General features: G+C 40.9%; 1 protein-coding gene across 5 annotated transcripts in view; it reads left to right on the top strand.

Moving 5' to 3' along the window:
- The window catches only part of map3k12 (mitogen-activated protein kinase kinase kinase 12), a 195,297-nt gene that overhangs the window by 140,752 nt on the left and 36,641 nt on the right, over positions 1 to 17,904 (top strand). For all 5 annotated transcript variants that reach the window (XM_039746839.1, XM_039746842.1, XM_039746843.1 and 2 more), the window contains exon 5: positions 5,522 to 5,680. In XM_039746839.1, the coding sequence (XP_039602773.1) occupies positions 5,522 to 5,680 (159 nt within the window). The remainder of the gene's footprint in view (positions 1 to 5,521; positions 5,681 to 17,904) is intronic.

Genomic DNA, 17,904 nt, shown 5'->3' with positions numbered 1-17,904 from the left:
AGTGTTGTCTTGGCTGCATGCTTCAGGTCATTGCTGCGCTGGAAGGTCAACCATCTCCCCGGGCTGAGGTGGTGTGCACTCTGCAGCTGATTTTCTTCAAGGACCTGTCTGCATTTATCCTACTGTCAGCTCTGACCAGTCTCACTGTCCCTGCTGCTGACAACCACCCCCGTATTATGATGTTGCCATCACCATGCTTCATATCATGGATAACATTGGACAACTGATGCACAGTGCCTGGTCTTTGACAGAAATATTCCCTAAAGTCTTGCCCAGACAGTTACATTTTTGTCTGATCGGTCCAGAGAATCTTTCTCCTCAAGCTCTCGCAGTTCTTTAAAACATCATATGCCTTTAACTCGAGAGCCTCCTGTCTAGCCAGTACCACCTGAATGATGGTGTGCTGCAGACTTTGTCATTCTTCTGTGAGGTTTAACCATCTCAGCAGAGGGACTTCTGAAGCTTTGTTATTGTGATCTTTGCATTCTTGGCCACCTCCCTGACCAAGGCCCTTCTTACCCATTATGGCCAACTCTAGGACCCGGACCTGGTGGTTGGAAACTTCTTGCATTTCACAATTATTGCAAAGCTTTAGAAATGCTTTTATCGCCTTGTCCTGATCTGTGCCTCCCCCTCAATTTGTGGTCTGCAGAGAGTACTTTGGACTTCATAGCTTGGTTTTTATCCTGACATGCAGTGTGAATTGTGGACGTTACATGTTACATACACAAGTACATGTGGGCTTTTCTAAATGATGACCCTATCGATTCAGTTTGTCACAACTGGACTCCAGTCAAGTTCTAGACACATCTCAAGGAACATTAACTCTTTTAGGGCTGAAGTCGACTTTTGTCAAAAGGAGGAGTTGATGATGGTAATCAACTGTAAACAATGATAAAATCAACCGTTATGTTTTAGTTGAACTCTTGTTGATTGAAGGAAAGTTAGCTTCATTAATTTTGACTGAGATTTCCTGCACTACCGTGAGTAGCAAGACACAAACAATGGCAAAAATGGCCCTGACGCCTGGTGAGAGATCAAAGCAGACGTGAGAAGTGAAATACTCCTTGGACGACGTTTTGCCTCTTCTCTCTGAACTGGACTATGACTTGCCGGACTCCAATTTTGATACAAGCGATTGAAAAGCAATGTGAGGTTCAAGCTTCAGCTGACTGGTCCCCAGCTAATCGTGGTGCTGAACGAGTTCAAGTAGCTGACACGCCTACGGCACTTGTTCACCTGGGAGGACTGCCACTTAACAATGATAAGAGGAAGAAACCAGATTGCAATAAATTGCAACAGTGACCACTGCTGCTGCCTCAGCCACGCAAACACAGCCTGGCAGCAAGCTTATCACGCATTCTTGGCAAACTGGCAGCCACAGCATGCAGCAACAATCAATCAATCAATCAACATTTATTTATATAGCACATATTCATACAAAAAAATGTAGCTCAAAGTGCTTTACAAAATGAATAGAAAAATAGAAGACACAATAAAAAATAAACATAAGTCAACATTAATTAACATAGAATAAGAGTAAGGTCCGATGGCCAGGGTGGACAGAAAAAACAAAAAAAAACTCCAAAAGCTGGAGAAAAAAATAAATCTGTAGGGGTTCCAGACTACGAGACCGCCCAGTCCCCTCTGGGCAATCTACCTAACATAAGTCAAACAGTCCTCTTTGTATTTAGGGTTTTCATGAAAGGACCTGATGATGATGGTCACGTAGACTTCTGGCTTTCAGTCCATCAATGTTGGTGCATCGTGATGCTTTGAGTAGGTGGTGGTGGCGCAGGCCGCCACCACAAAGAAACCAGAAAAAGAAACAGAAGAGAGAGTTGGGGTCAGTATGGACTTTAGAGCCACTGTGAATAGTTATTGTGATGAATTGAACATACAGAGTATCAGTATTAAGATTAAATTGAAGTTATAAAAAGGCCATGTTAAAGTAATGTGTTTTCAGCAGTTTTTTTAAATTGCTCTACTATATCAGCCTGGTGAATTCCTATTGGCAGGCTATTCCAGATTTTAGGTGCATAACAGCAGAAGGCCGCCTCACCACTTCTTTTAAGTTTAGCTTTTGGAATTCTAAGGAGACACTCATTTGAAGATCTGAGGTTACGATTTGGAATATAAGGTGTCAGGCATCCCGATATATAAGATGGAGCGAGATTATTTAAGGCTTTATAAACCATAAGCAGTATTTTAAAGTCAATCCTGAATGACACAGGCAACCAGTGTAGTGACATCAAAACTGGAGAAATGTGTTCGGATTTTCTTTTCCCAGTTAGGATTCTAGCAGCTGCATTCTGCACTCGTTGCAAGTGATTTCTGTCTTTTTTGGGTAGTCCTGAGAGGAGTGCGTTACAGTAATCTAGTCAACTGAAAACAAAAGCATGAATTAATTTCTCCGCATCTTTCAATGATATAAGAGGTCTAACTTTTGCTATGTTTCTTAAGTGAAAAAATGCTGTCCTAGTGGTCTGATGAATATGTGATTTAAAATTCAGATTACAATATCTGCAACAGACGTATAATGTTGATTTCTATGTTAACTCTTTCAGGGCTGATGTTGACTTTTGTCAAAAGGAGGAGTTGACGATGGTAATCGACTGTAAACTGTGACAAAACCAACCGTTATGTTTTAGTTGGACTCTCGTTGCTAGAAGGAAAGTGTTGACCGAGATTTCCTGCACTCCCAAGATTAGCAAGGTGCCAGCAACGGCAAAAATGGCACCGACATCTGGCGAGAGATCAAAGCGAATGCGTAAAGCAAAACACCCCATGGACGACGCTTTGCCATTTATCTCTGAACTGGACTATGACTTGTCAGATTTTGATACAAGTGATCGAAAACGAATGTGAGGTTCCAGCTTCAGTTGACTGGTCCTCAGCCAATCGTTATACTGACAACGTTCGCCAGGGAGGACTGCCACTTCACAATGATAAGATGTAGAAACCAAACTGCAGTGCACTGACACTTTGTCCCAGCCCCACAAAGACAGCCTGGCAGCAAGCCTGCCACATACTCTTGGCAAACTGCCAGCCACAGCATGCAGCAACAGATGTTTTATGTTGATTTCTGTTTGCTTTTCAGAAAACTATGCTTTTTGTAAAAAAAAATATTCAACCCTCAAAGATTTAAAGCAGCCAAGGATACACCTGAGCACAGTTTGAAGTGCCACAGCAAAGGGGCTGAAACTTGTAGGAATGAGAGATTTCAGTTTTTGATGTTTAATACATTTGCAAACCTTTCTGGAGAGAGAGATACAAATAGATAGATACAAGGGACGTTCAAAAAGTTGACGCACTTTAAAATTTTCGTTGGAAACGGTGAAGGCGGGAAGAGTAGTAATTAGTCATTAAAAAGTTGGTACGACGCTGGGAAAATTGCATTACAAACGAAGGTGACCATGTAGAAAAGGGATGTGAATTGTTTTTGAAATTCTTAATAAATCGAGTTAAAAAAATGCGGAAACTTTTTGAATGTCCCTCATGGATCGATAGATAAAACTTTAATAAAGCTGTTTAAATAAATACATGCATAACCAGACATTAATATGTATACACACACACTATGATCTAAACACACACCAGAATGACTTAAAAGGAAGAAAATGTAAAAAGAAAGAAAAGAAAACTTCTGACTCAGCAGACCCAGTCCCAGTAAGGCACTACAAAGGCAAATTGCTGTTGGTATAAATGAGCCCACCCATCACGTTTCTTGACACACTTCTGCTGAATAATTCGTTGTCTGAATGTCCTCAGTGTTGCTGTGTCAGAGAAACGATGTACAGCATTGTTCATTATGGCACTCGGTTTTATTTTAATTCTCTTCTCCTCTACTACCTCTAGGGGGTCAGGAATGCATCCTGTAACCGATCCTACCCTTTTAATTAGTTTGTTGATTCAGTGGTCCTCTCTTGAAGTGATGTGACCAGCCCAGCACACCCCACTGGCCATCACAGAGTTGTAGAAGATGTGAAGGATGTCGCTTCCCACATTAAAGGAACGCAGTGTCCTAAGGATGAAGAGTCTGCTCTGCCCTTCTATAGTTCCTCTGTATCCCCAGACCAGTCCAACCAGTCATTAATGTAGACCCCCAAGTACTTGTATGAGTGGACCACCTCTACATCCACTCCTTGAATAGTGACCACACATAGAGGCTCTTTGGAGCCATGAAAGTCATTAAGCAGTTTCTTGGTTTTACTGATTTTCAGATTCAGACAGTTCTATTTGAACCAAGAAACAAAGTTCTCCCCCTGACTCCATTCCTCTGTCTCATCCCCCTTATCAGTACACACCATCAGTGCAGAATCATCTGAGATTTTCTGCAAGTGTAATGACCTGATGTTATATTTATAGTCAGAGGTGTGCAGAGTGAAGAGATAAGCAGACAGTCCTGTTCCTTGTGCTGCTCCAGTGTTGCTCAAAGTCATTAACTTTTACAAACTGTGGTCTACCTGACAGATAGTCCATTATCCAGGGTACCATTGGCTCATCCACCTCCACAGCTCTGTCAGCTTTGGCCAAGTGTGAATAAGCCTTGTGGAGGAGACAGACGATTGCATCAAACACTCCAACCTTTAACCAATAGGCGAACTGCAGTGGGTCCAGGTGGTCTGCCACAAGAGGACTCCTATAGTCCCTGGACCACTCTCTCACAGGCCTTCTTCATATGAGGACATAAGTGCCACTGGTCTTTAGTCATTAGGTGAAGAGGCGCCTGCCTTCTTTGGAACAGGAACAGTGCAGGATGTTTTTCTCCGTGAATATCTGGAAAATGACACTAATTTCGGGGGGCTTTGGGGTCTCTGTATTTCATTTCTGTTCTGATTGTCTGTTCACTTTAATAGTTATAAAATACTTTGGACCATTATATATTTTCACGTTCACCGCCATTTTGAGCCTCCATCGTTTGGGCAGCCTCACCCGTTCTTAGGAGGTCATGACCTGCAGGTAAAGATGTGATAGGCTGAAAGATCATCCAGGATTTCACTTCCTGATCTGAGTTGTGAATTCAGACCCCCTTTTTCAAATCATTATTTTCAGGGAACTCCCAATTCTGAACATGCCTTTGGTTTTTGACTTTTTGCTCTTGTATTTTTGACATGATGTTCGTCTGTCATTTTGGCTTTGGTACTTGTGTTACTAATCTCCCAGTTTTGACCCTTTTCTGTTTGATGTCCATCTCCTGGATGTCTCTCAGAAAGCCGCCAGTGTGCTGGAATAGCAGCATTTTCCATTTTCCAATCATCTGATCAAAAAGACCTTAACTGTGTGAATTCTAAAGCTTCATTTTTCTGACTTTTGACTCTTGCTCATCTTCTCACTGTACTATTCTGTTAGTGTTTTGGCTAAGACAAAATGTTTGGTAACAAACCTTTGGCCCAATAAATGACTCTGCTTCATCCCCTGATCCTCTGCCTTTTATCCTCCAATTGTGCCGTCCTAAACTCTCTCCTCTTCTCTCTATCTCTTTTTCTCACTTTTTTTTTTTTAACCCTTATCCTTTCAGCATGCTGATCACCTACGATGACCTTGTCAAGATCTCAGACTTTGGAACTTCCAAAGAGCTAAGCGATAAAAGCACCAAGATGTCATTTGCTGGCACGGTGGCATGGATGGCACCTGAAGTGATCCGTAATGAGCCTGTCTCTGAAAAGGTGGACATCTGGTAAGGAGTAGCGTTATGATTCTGGCTTTTTTTTTTTTTTTTAAGATTTTAGGGATTCCTTTAAGATTTTTGTATGTTCTTTGTGACATTTCCAGAAGCTTTGGAATACAAAGTATTCACATTTAATTTATTTTGCAGTAGAGGTGATTGTTAAAATTTTTAAAATGTTCGAGGTCTTTTAGAGATGCCATTTTGCTTTTCGTGGGCACCGACATTTTGGACTTAACTTGTATATATGGCTGGTGTATCGATTTGCATACTGTTTTGCGGAAGCTACACTAAAATTCACTTTACAGGTCATTTGACAATGGTGAAATGGTAAGCTGTCTAAAAAGAGTATTATTTCTGTTGGATTTCTAAAGGTTTTTTCTAGGGTGGAAAATAAGGAATATCGTTCCCTAAAGACTCGTTCACACTTCCATATTTACTTGTGTTCTTTTCCGAGGCCAATTGTCTACACACCAGTAAATTCAATTTTGGGCCATTCCTTGTTACAGAACTGTTTCAGTTTAGCCTTGTGCAACCATTGAGTTATGGCCTAGCCTCTGACCAGGCCACCCCAGAAGGCAGATCTTCTATTTCTAAAGCCATTCTGTGGAAGACTCACTTCAATGTTTAAGATCATTTGTCCTGCTGCTTCACCCGACTTCTACTGAGCTTCAGCTGGTGGATGGCCACCCTGACATTATACGTGATAAACTTGGAAAATGGTACCAGGCTCCAGGTCAACAAAGTAACATCAAATCATCAACCTTAGTCTCACCAGCCCACCAGACATTTCCCACTAGTGTTGTGGAGCATCAAGGTGCTCTTTCACAAACTTCAGGTGTGCAGTGATATATTTTTTGTTAGATAGCAGTGGTTTCGTCCTTCCTGTCCTGTCATGGTCACCAGGCCTGTTCATTGTATTGTGTATGGTAGACTCATGAAATGAGATGTTCACACATTCCAACTATTCCTTCAAGCATTTAGCTGTCACTCCGGTGGTCTTTCTTGCCTCAATGAGCATTCTGCATTGTGCCTTTCAAGTCACCTAGGATGGCATCCACTTCTATGGAGAACAGCCACAGTCTAATTTGTCTAACTGTGAACTGATGAAAATTTAAACACTTTGACTTTGTAACGCTTTTCCAGCTGTAGTAATTCTTTTATGGGTGCCCCACGATTTTATTTTTAGTCACATAAAACCAATAAAATCTTAGTTCAAGAAAAAAAAATGTATTTTTGTTCATTTTTGAATAAAATCGTCTCACTTAAAAATAGTTTTTTTATATATATTTTTTTCAGCTATAATTTTTGCCTGTGTGCCTTTAGATCTCCTGGCTTGGACCAATTTATCTCCAACTTCTGTCTCCTGGTGCTCACAAAACATTTCTTGTCAGTTTACAGACTTTTTACAAAATACCGTTCATTGTCTCCAGCCACGACACATAGATGTATTGGGTTGTATTGCCCACCGTGTGGACTTTAGCTGATACTAATGACCTCCATGCCTCTTCTCATTCTTGATCAACTTTCTTCTGATTTTAGAATCATTTTTTTATCACGTGTCACTTGTTCTACACAACAGCTTTCAATCAATTTGGATTATCTGTCTTATCATGTTTAATTTTATTTTGGTGGAAAAGTGTTAAAAGGAGAACTAATGTTATCCAAAAACATGCCAACTAATCTGGTCTGCTCAGCTCCATGTGAACACTCTTGAGAGTTAACTTTTCTAACTCACCTCAAGTAGAGCATCCATTAAACTGTTTGGAGAAACTGACTTGGAAAGACGTTTTGGTAACAGCTCTATTTTATAAATCAATCAATATTCATTTCATATACAGTCATATGAAAAAGTTTGGGAACCCCTCTTAATTCTTTGGATTTTTGTTTCTCATTGGCTGAACTTCCTTTTAATATCTGACATGCCTTATGGACACAGTAGTATTTCAGCAGTGACATTAAGTTTATTGGATTAACAGAAAATATGTATCATAACAAAATTAGACAGGTGCATACATATGGGCACCCCAACAGAGATATGACATCAATACTTAGTTGAGCCTCCTTTTGCTCCTTTGAGCCTCTCGACGCTGTCCTCCAATAGCCTGTGATGAGAGTGGATTCTGGACGGAGGTATTGTTGACCATTCTTCATACAAAATCTCTCCAGTTCAGTTAAATTTGATGGCTGCCGAGGATGAACAGCCTGCTTCAAATCATCCCATAGATTTTTGATGATATTCAAGTCAGGGGACTGTGACGGCCATTCCAGAACATTGTACTTCTCCCTCTGCATGAATGCCTTTGTAGATTTCGAACTGTGTTTTGGCTCATTGTCTTGTTGGAATATCCAACCCCTGCGTAACTTCAACCTTGTGACTGATGCTTGAACGTTATCCTCAAGAATTTGTTGATCTTGGGATGAATTCATCCGACCCTCGACTTTAACAAGGGCCCCTGAACTATCCACACCGCCCCACAGCATGATGGAACCTCCACCAAATTTGACAGGAGGTAGCAGGTGTTTTTCTTGGAATGCGGTGTTCTTCTTCTGCCATGCAAAGCGCTTTTTTGTTATGACCAAATAACGCCATTTTTGTCTTATCAGTCCAAAGCATTTTGTTCCAAAATGAATCTGGCTTGTCTGAATGAGCATTGGCATACAACAAGCGACTCTGTTTGTGGTGTGAGTGCAGAAAGGGCTTCATTCTCATCACCCTGCCATACAGATGTTCTTTGTGCAAATTGCGCTGAATTGTACAACGATGTACAGATACACCATCTGCAGTGAGATGTTCTTGCAGGTCTTTGGAGGTGATCTGTGGGTTGTCTGTAAACATTCTCACAATCCTGCATATATGCTGCTCCTGTATTTTTCACAGCAACTGTGCCTGTGGCCTTCCATTTCCTGATTCCATTCCTTACAGTTGAAACTGACAGTTTAACCCTCTGAGATCTCTTTTTGTAGCCTTCCCCTAAACCATCATACTGAACAATCTTTGTTTTCAGATCTTTCAAGAGGTGCTTTGAGGATCCCATGCTGTCTGTCACTCTTCAGAGTGCAATTGCAATTGACGACCCTAAATACCTTTTAACACTCATGAGTGGACACCCCTGTCTATGAAGGCTTAATGAGCCAATCCAACCAATTTGGTGTTGCAAGTAATCAGCACTGAACAGTTACATGCATTCAAATCGGCAAAATGACAAGGGGACCCACATTTTTGCACAGCCGGTTTTTCACATTTGATTTAATTTAAATACTGCTTCACTAAAAATCTTTGCTCAGAAAACACCTCAGTGCTCAGATGTTCCTAGGAAATGAAAGACATATCACTGTTATCTTTTTTGTTGAAAGTAGAGTCAATTATTATGCAGGCTGAGAGGGGTTCCCAAACTTTTTCATATGACTGTAATACCCCACACAGAACCATTTCTGATGCTGATGTTTTTAAAGAACTCCTCTCTGCTCTGAACCTTTATGTCAAGTCTCGCATGATCCTCAAACTATCCCCATGAGATAAGATCATACACCAGTTCATTCAGTTTAGTGCTCTTCACAGAGTGCAAGCTCAGCATGTTGTGCAAATTCTCAGGTAAGATACAATTACAAACATTCTAATTTACTGCAAGATGCAACAATGTCACTCAAGAATGGAGACATCTCAGGCTACGTTCACACTACTGCTCAATTCCGATATTTGTCATACAGTCAGGTCTATATGTATTTGGACAGTGACCCAATTTTAATCATTTTAGCTCTCTGCACCACCACAATAAATTTGAAACAAAGCAATGTGATTGAAGTGTGTACTTTCAGCTTTAATTCAGTAGGTTTAACAAAAATGTTGTACGACTCGTTTAGAAATGACAGGCATTTTTATACAGGATCCCCCCATTTTCAGGGACTTGAAAGTATTTGGACAAACTACCATAATCATAAATATAATTTTCCATTTTCCATACTTGGTTTGTTAATCCTTTCCAGTCAATGACTGCCTGAAGTCTGAGCCCACGGCCTTCTCCAAGTGCTGTGTTTCCACCCTACTGATGCTTTGCCAGGCCTTTACTACAGCTGTCTTCAGGTGCTGCTTGTTCGTTGGACTTTCTGCCATCAGTTTTGTCTTCAGTAAGTGAAGTGCGAGTCCAGTTGGGTTGAGGTCAGTTGATTGACTTGGCCATTGTGGAATCTTCCACTTGAAAAGCACTTGGTTTGCTGTCACAGTATGTTTTGCCTCTTTGTCCATCTGTACTGTGAAGAGTCGTCCGATCAGTTTTGCAGCATTTGGCCGAATCTGAGCAGACAGGATAGCCACACTGTACACATCAGAATTCATCCTGCTACTTCTGCCAGCAGTCATATCATCAATAAATACCAGTGACTGACTTCCATTGGCAACCATGCATGATCAGGCCATAACTCTGCCTCCGCCATGTTTCACAGATGATGTAGTATTCATGGGCCATTTCTTCTCTTCTCCAAACTCTTCTCTTTCCAACATTCTGCTACATATTCATTTTAGTTTCCTTTGTCCAAAGAAAATTGTTCCAGAACAGGACAGGCTTTTAAAAAATGTTTACTGGCAAAATCTAATCTGCGCTTCCTTTGCTGCGTAAGGTTTTTTAGTGGTTTGCACCTTGTGGTAAACCCTCTGCCTTTACTTTCATGAAGACTTCTCTTGATCGTAGACTTTGGCAATGATAGGTCTACCTCCCAGAGAGTGGTCTTGGTTTGGCTAAATGTCACGACAGGGTTCTTCTTCACCAAGTACAAAATTCTACAATCATCCAGCACAGTTGTCTTGTGTGGTTGTCCAGACCTTCTGGTGTCGCTGAGTTCACCAGTGTGTACCTTCTCTTTAAGAATCTACCAAATGGTTGATTTGACCAGTCGTGGTGTTTCTGTTGTCTCTCTGATGGGTTTGTTTTGTCTTCTCAGCCTACTGACTGATTTTATCTGTATGGTCAGCTATTTGGACCCTCATATTGAGAGTTCACAGTGACAGCTTCCAAATGTAAATTAAACACTTGGAATCAACTCCAGACTTTCTACGTGTTTAATAGTTAATGAAATAATGAGGGACATGCTCTCAACTGGCTATGGAACAGCGTGTCAGTGAAATGTCCAAATACTTTTGAGCACCTGGAAATGGGGGGACCATATATAAAAATGGCTGTCATTCCTAAACTGCTCATACAATAGTTTTGGCAAACCCCTTAAATTAAAGCTGGAAGTCTACACTTGGTTGCTTAATTTCAAATCCATTGCGGCGGTGTATGTAGTGTGTTCACTAAGTGGGGTATGTGGTGAGTGGGTAAAACAAAGATGAATGTTGATCACTGAACCCCAAAACGTTTTGTGTTTTTTTTTTTTTATTATTCAAGTGTTGCTATTAGTACGATAGCAGGGTTCTGATGGTGCGGCTGCACTGGGCTTAGTCAAACACTGAGGGATTGGACACACAACAAATTTGAATTGTCCAGAAATTCACACTTCCCAACTGGTTTTTTTTTTTTGTCACTATCTATGCCACCTTGGTCATATCCCTGCCTTGAAAATCAAGATGGATGACAGTACTCTAGCATGCCAATGGAAAAAAAAATAAGCAAGACGGTGGACCTAATAAACATTTGGGGTGACTGTCACCAGCCAGTACACAGGCGGAGTGGTGGCTCTGAGGCTAGAGATCTGCACTGGCACTCGGAAGGTTGCCGATTCGAATCCCGTAAATGCCAAAAGGGACTCTGCTCTGTTAGGCCCTTAAGCAAGGCTCTTAACCTGCAACGCTCTCAGTAGTGAGAAAAGTGCTATATGCATACAAAAAATTATTATTATTATTATTACACCACAATGGCAATGTGGTTTCTCAAGGAAATGGTGCACTGCATTCATTTATTTTACGGAGAGAGTCCTGCGAATAGACATTGACATAAGTAATCGAATGTCCCCCTTAAAATTCTGAAATTATCAAAGCACCACTTCCTACCAGTCCTGGCTCCACTCCCATTTCTCTAGGTTTCTACTTATAGATACAGCTGAGCTAGAAGTAGTAGCTACAATTTTTCATTTTGTACTTTTCTTCCCTGCCATCACAAGCTGAAAAATTCACAGGTGTCACAGATGTTAATTTAAAATAAATTCTTTAATAAGAACATTGTGACGCAGTTGGAAACCTGCCAAGACAAATTTCGCACAAATGTTTCCCTGCCTAAAGAAGAGATGTAAAACATGTGCTCGCAATTATAATACAGACCATGTAATTATACCACACTGCCGACTAGAACATCGCATAAAGGGATCATTTTCCTGCAGATCATCTAATGTGGTCTACCGCCTTCGACACTGCACTCTATGTGGGAGAAACTGGACAAACACTCCGCCAAAGAACGAATGTACACAGGTTCCACGTCAAAAATGACAACACAAATGTTCCTGTAGTAGCCCACTTCAACAGCCATGGACGCTGTGAGAGTAAAAGTCACAGGGCTTCTGGGCAACTTCAAAACACAGCAAGAGAGAAAAGAATGGGAAGTCAAACTCATGCTAAAATTTAACAAATTACAACATGGTGTTAATAGAGACATAAGTCTTATGGCCAGGTATATGGATTGTTTGTATCTCTTGTACTGACCCAGACAACCTGACTGAAGACTCATATTGTATGGAAAAACATAGCTGTTGGACAGCTATCTTATCCAAAGATCTTGACCATATATTGTCCTCCTCTCTTGCTTAATGAATCTTAGCCTGAAGAGGTCTATTCATTTTTTACATTTAAGATATTTCACTTATAGTTTTTCCAATGCTGTCTCTGTCCAAGTGTCCATATAAAGACAGCGAACTCCAGTTTCTGTATTACATCTCGCCTGAAAAAGGGGCCTGAGTTGCCTTGAAAGCTTGCATATTGTCATTTTTCTAGTTAGCCAATAAAAGGTATCATTGTGCTTGACTTCTCATGGCACAAATGTTAGAAAATGTTTCTTCAAATAATGAACCACAATCACGTGAAATAAATAGCAAGTATTGTGGTGGAAGCAGAACTTTAGGAACCTTCAGATCTCGACTTGATGTTATTGTGGACAATCGAGGTAAATAGGGATGGACAAGCTTGGGGGGCTTAATGGCCTCTCCCCATTACAGTTGTTCTAATGTTGGTGATGTTGGCCTAATAGGCAGCTTCTGTCTGATAAGTTTGTTTTAATTACTTTTTGCACATGGAAAGCATATTTAGAGTAGATATCTGGACACTGTCATACTGGATTTTCATTTCTTACAAAATTAATAGGAGCAGTCAAACCAAAAAAAAGGATACCTGAGCCATGTGACCCGACATTTGCATGATAGACATATGCACGCTGTCAAAATCGCGCCGACAAAATCGCGAAAGTTTCATTAAATATGAATTACTAGTTTAAAGCATATGTAATAATGTTTATTTTAGAAGTCAATATTATGAGACGTAGCATGCCATCAGCACACAGATAGTCCTTAAGATCACGCCCTGTATATGTAGGAAGAATTGCAGCAAGGGCGTCCCACTCTCTTGGCCTTTCTCGCGATTTTGTCGTGGCAATTTTGTCGGCGTGCATTTGTCGAAAAGCAGTCAGCGGGTTTGTAGGGGCGCATATGTCTATCGCGCTTTTGTCGGTGAACCCCTGAGCCATATGTGCATACATCTTAAATTTGAGGTATTGGTAGTCTATGTGATAAGAACAAGACAGAAATTTTGAAATTTAAATCAGTGGTTCCTATAAGCAGAGCAGGCTTGGTGCCAGTATTAGGCCTATGTAGGCCTATTATACCTAACCACTTAGTTCATTGGTCCATCCTATTTCGAAACTTAAATATTGTATTTTTTAGTTCTTTTTTTTTTAACAAATGAAAATTACCCTATATTGTGTAATGAATTTTAATATACAGTGGACTCAGAAGGTCCTCAGGCCCCTTCACTTTTTACACATTTCTTTGTGTTGCAGCCTTGTGCTAAAATTATTTAAGTACTTTTTTCCCATCATTAAGCAACACTGACTACGCCAGACTGGCAAAGCAAAAACAGAATTTTGGGAATTTCAGCAAATTACTTAAAAATTATAAACTGAAGTATCACATTGGCACAATTATTCTGAGCTTTTGCAGCCTGGAGTCTTCTTGGATTTGACACAATACCTGAATTTGGGGATTATCTGCCATTCTTCTCTGCAGATCCTTTCAAACTCGGTCAGATAGGATGGAGACCATCAGTAGACCGTTACTACCAGGTCCCCACAGAGATGTTCGATCTGGTTCAAATGCAGGCTGCGGCTGGCCCACTTAGGGACATTCCCAGAAATGTCTGTCAGCCAGTCCTATGCTTTTTTTTCTTTGTCCATAGGGTCATTGTCCTGTTGGAAGGTGAACGTTCGACCCGGTCTGAGGTCTGGAGTGCTCTGAGCAGGTTATCATTAAGGATATCTCTGTTGGTTTTTTCAGTGCAGATTTCCTTCAACTCTGACTAGTCTCTCAGCCCATAATACTGCCACCACCATGCTTCAATGCTGGAGTGCTATTGCACAGGTGATGGGTGCTGATTGGTTTCCTCTAACCCAAGGGTCCCCAACTCCAGTACTGGTGGGTGCTACTGGTTGCAGGTTTTCATTCTAACCCTTTCCTTAATTAGTGATCTGTTTTTGCTGCTAATTAACTTCTTTTGAGTTTGATTGATTTGCTCTTGAAGATGCAGACCCCTTAATTGATTTTTTTTTTTAATTAGCAGCCAAACAATAATGAGATACAAAATTAACCAAAACATGACAAGCAAACTGTGTCCATCATACAATATCTGAACATAAAGAAAAATGAAGGTCTCAGAATGCTGATCTGCTCAGGTCCACAAAATGTTTTATCAGTGCTCTTAGAAAAGAGAAAATCAACAATTTCGGAAATGTCTGCTATTACACAATGAGAGTAGCAACAAGCCATGGAATTAAAGAACGAGTTTAATTAACAACAAGAATCAGCGCCTAATTAAGAAACTGGTTGGAGTGAAATTGGTTGGCGTTTGAGGCCCTGACTTAGGTGGTCTTCAGTTGGCTCACTCACTTCACATTTCATTTCTGTTTGGGTGCCATTTAAGGAAAGAGATGAAGCAATTCAGAGGAACAAATCTTTAAAAAAAAAAAAATAAACAAGTCATTTAAGATTAGTTCAAAAGAAGTTAATTAACAGCAAAAACAGGTCACTCATTAAGAAAAGGGTTAGAATGAAAACCTGCAGCCACTGGGGCCCAGCAGCAGCTCCGCCACCCGAAAATCTTGGGCCCCTGACAATTATGGCTGCCAACCCCGGCTCCCTATTATGATAATTTTGTCTCCCCAAGCTGACTGAGTGACGTACCAATGCTACAGTCAAGCTTAACATCAATCACACTGAAATGTCGCACAACCGTAATTTAATGTCTATAATTTCGTATCGCATGTCGTGTCTCATGATGCATGGAGGGTCTGGTCGCTATGAATCAAAATTACTAACAGTGTCACCGTATCTTTTTGCACCATTTTGATTTCTGTAAGTGTATCTCATGATGTGATATCATCGATCACAGTGCCCACCTTTGGACCTCAACATATGCGTCATACACGTTCTTGACGTGAACCACCTCATCTTTCAAATAATGTGACAGATCCTTTGAATATTTTGCATCTAAATTTGCACAAGAGGCCGAGATCTCCTCCGTGCTCATGCTCCTAAAGTTTAAAATTGGACAAAAAGGGCGACATGCAGTATGTTGTTTAGGCTTTCAAAATGCCCGGACAATCACGTGACACGTGCCTTTTTTGAATTTTACTTCTGGATTCTGGGATTCCTGATCATCTGCTTCTGCATCAGATCCGTCGGACTCAATAAGACGTCTTGGTCTTTTGCGACTCCGACCTGATTTGAACACAGCAGCGATTTCCATTTCATTTGCCGCAGCTTTAGTCTCGTGCAAGAGAGACGCTCACTGCTCGGGGCCCCTGACAGGTGTCATGGTTGCCTTCCCCTGGCAGCAGCTCTGCCTGCAGGACTGGAGTTGGGGGCCCCTGCTCTTGACATACAGCAGCGGTTCTCAAACTGTTGTATTATGCGCCCCCCCCCCCTTTTCTACGTGGAATAATTCTGCACCCCCTGCATAATATAAGATAGCTGAGAATAACTCATGATACGACTAACAAAGGTATGATACTCGTGCGGTGTCGCGGTATCTTATCATTTTTACTTCCATAAGATTTGCATGTGTTCGGCTAACTTCGATGAAATATTTGCAAGTTACTTTTTTTTTTAAGTGCTTTAATAACTGTTAAAATGCCTTGTGTGGTTTTTGATAGTAATTCTGATCCCAAAAACAAAGAATACATTATTTATTCTTATTATTTTTATGTAAAGAAACGATTAAATATGTTATAATTTTTAAAAATTATGTAAACAAGGACACCGATGAAGTCAATCTGCACGAGACGAACGTATTTTCATCCGACAAATATACCGCTGTTAGTTGTATCATGAAAATAACCGAATACACAGTAAATTATTGAACTCAATTTGCCAATATTGGCTACGCTGCCATTGTGGTGCAGTCGTGCCGCAATATCACCTGATCTACTGTTACCCGAATGTTCACGACAGATACCGATACGTCTCGAACTTTCTGGATTGAAAATACGCGACTATAAAAGCAGCAGCAGTGGCGCAGCTCATAAGTTAGTCATTAGATCTGTGCCTTAGAAATGTTTTATTTTAATTTTAGTTATAATGCATTTGTTGTGATTATATGCTTGCAAATTTAAATTTGAAAGAAAAATGTAAAAAATTAATTTTGATGTCATGTTCATTTATTTGACGCCCCCCTTCTACAGCTTCAGCACCCCAATGGGGGGGCACACCCCACAGTTTGAGAACTGCTGACATACTGTAACATTAATCTTGTTTCTCACAGCCCAAGTGTCCTTTAGGTGTTTTAATGAGGAGAGGCATCTCTCAGGTCACTCTGTCAGAAACTCCAAGTTGGTGGAGTGTTGCAGTGATGGTTCTCCCTTTGAAAGTTTCTTCCATCACCAAACAGTTTCTCTGGAATTCAGCAAGTGTAACCATCTAATTAGTGGTCACCTCTCTTGCTAAGGTCCTTCTCCCATGAAGGTTCAGTTTGGTTGGGTGGCCAACTCTAAAAGAGTTGTGGATGCTCCAAAAGTCTTCCATTTAAGAATTATGGAGGCCACTTTGCTCTTGGGAAGTTTCAATACTGTAAGAATCTTTTTGTAGCCTTCCCCAGTTCTGTGCCTCAACACAATCCTATAACTAAGCTCTTCAGGCAGTTCCTTTGACCCTCTGGCTTGGTTTGTGCTCTTACCGTGGGTCCTTCAACAGACAGGGCCCCTCCTGGACCCTGTGATCATCAGAGGTGACTGTGCAGAGGGTGCAGACCTACAAATACCTGGGAGTGCAGCTGGATGATAAACTGGACTGGACTGCCAATACTGATGCTCTGTGTAAGAGAGGATGGAGCCGACTATACTTCCTTAGAAGGCTGGCGTCCTTCAACATCTGCAATAAGATGCTGCAGATGTTCTACCAGACGGTTGTGGCGAGTGCCCTGTTCTACATGGTGGTGTGCTGGGGAGGCAGCATAAAGAAGAAGGACGCCTCACAACTGGACAAACTTGTGAGGAAGGCAGGCCCTATTGTAGGCACGGAGCTGAACAGTTTGACATCCGTGGCAGAGTGACGGGCGCTGAGCAGACTTCTATCAATCATGGAAGAATCCACTGCATCCACTGAACAGGATCATCTCCAGACAGAGGAGCAGCTTCAGCGACAGACTGCTGTCACCGTCCTGCTCCACTGACAGACTGAGGAGACCCCACACTACGTGACTCTTCAATTCCACCCGGGGGGGTAAACGCTAAGGTTATTCATAGTTATTGTCTGTTTTTACATGCATTTTTATTACTATTTAATATTGTTTTTTGTATCGTTATACTGCTGCTGGATTATGTGAATTTCCCCTTGGGATTAATAAAGTATCTATCTATCTATCTATCTATCTATCTATCTATCTATCTATCTATCTATAATTTCATATCTATCTATCTATCTATCTATCTATAATATAGTGCCTTTCATATCTATCTATCTATCTATCTATCTATCTATAATATAGTGCCTTTCATATCTCTATCTATCTATCTATCTATCTATCTATCTATCTATCTATCTATCTAGGG

Source organism: Polypterus senegalus, chromosome 3 (genome assembly GCF_016835505.1).
Source record: "Polypterus senegalus isolate Bchr_013 chromosome 3, ASM1683550v1, whole genome shotgun sequence".
Classification (NCBI taxonomy): domain Eukaryota; kingdom Metazoa; phylum Chordata; class Cladistia; order Polypteriformes; family Polypteridae; genus Polypterus; species Polypterus senegalus.
This window is presented reverse-complemented; position numbering and strand designations above follow the sequence as displayed.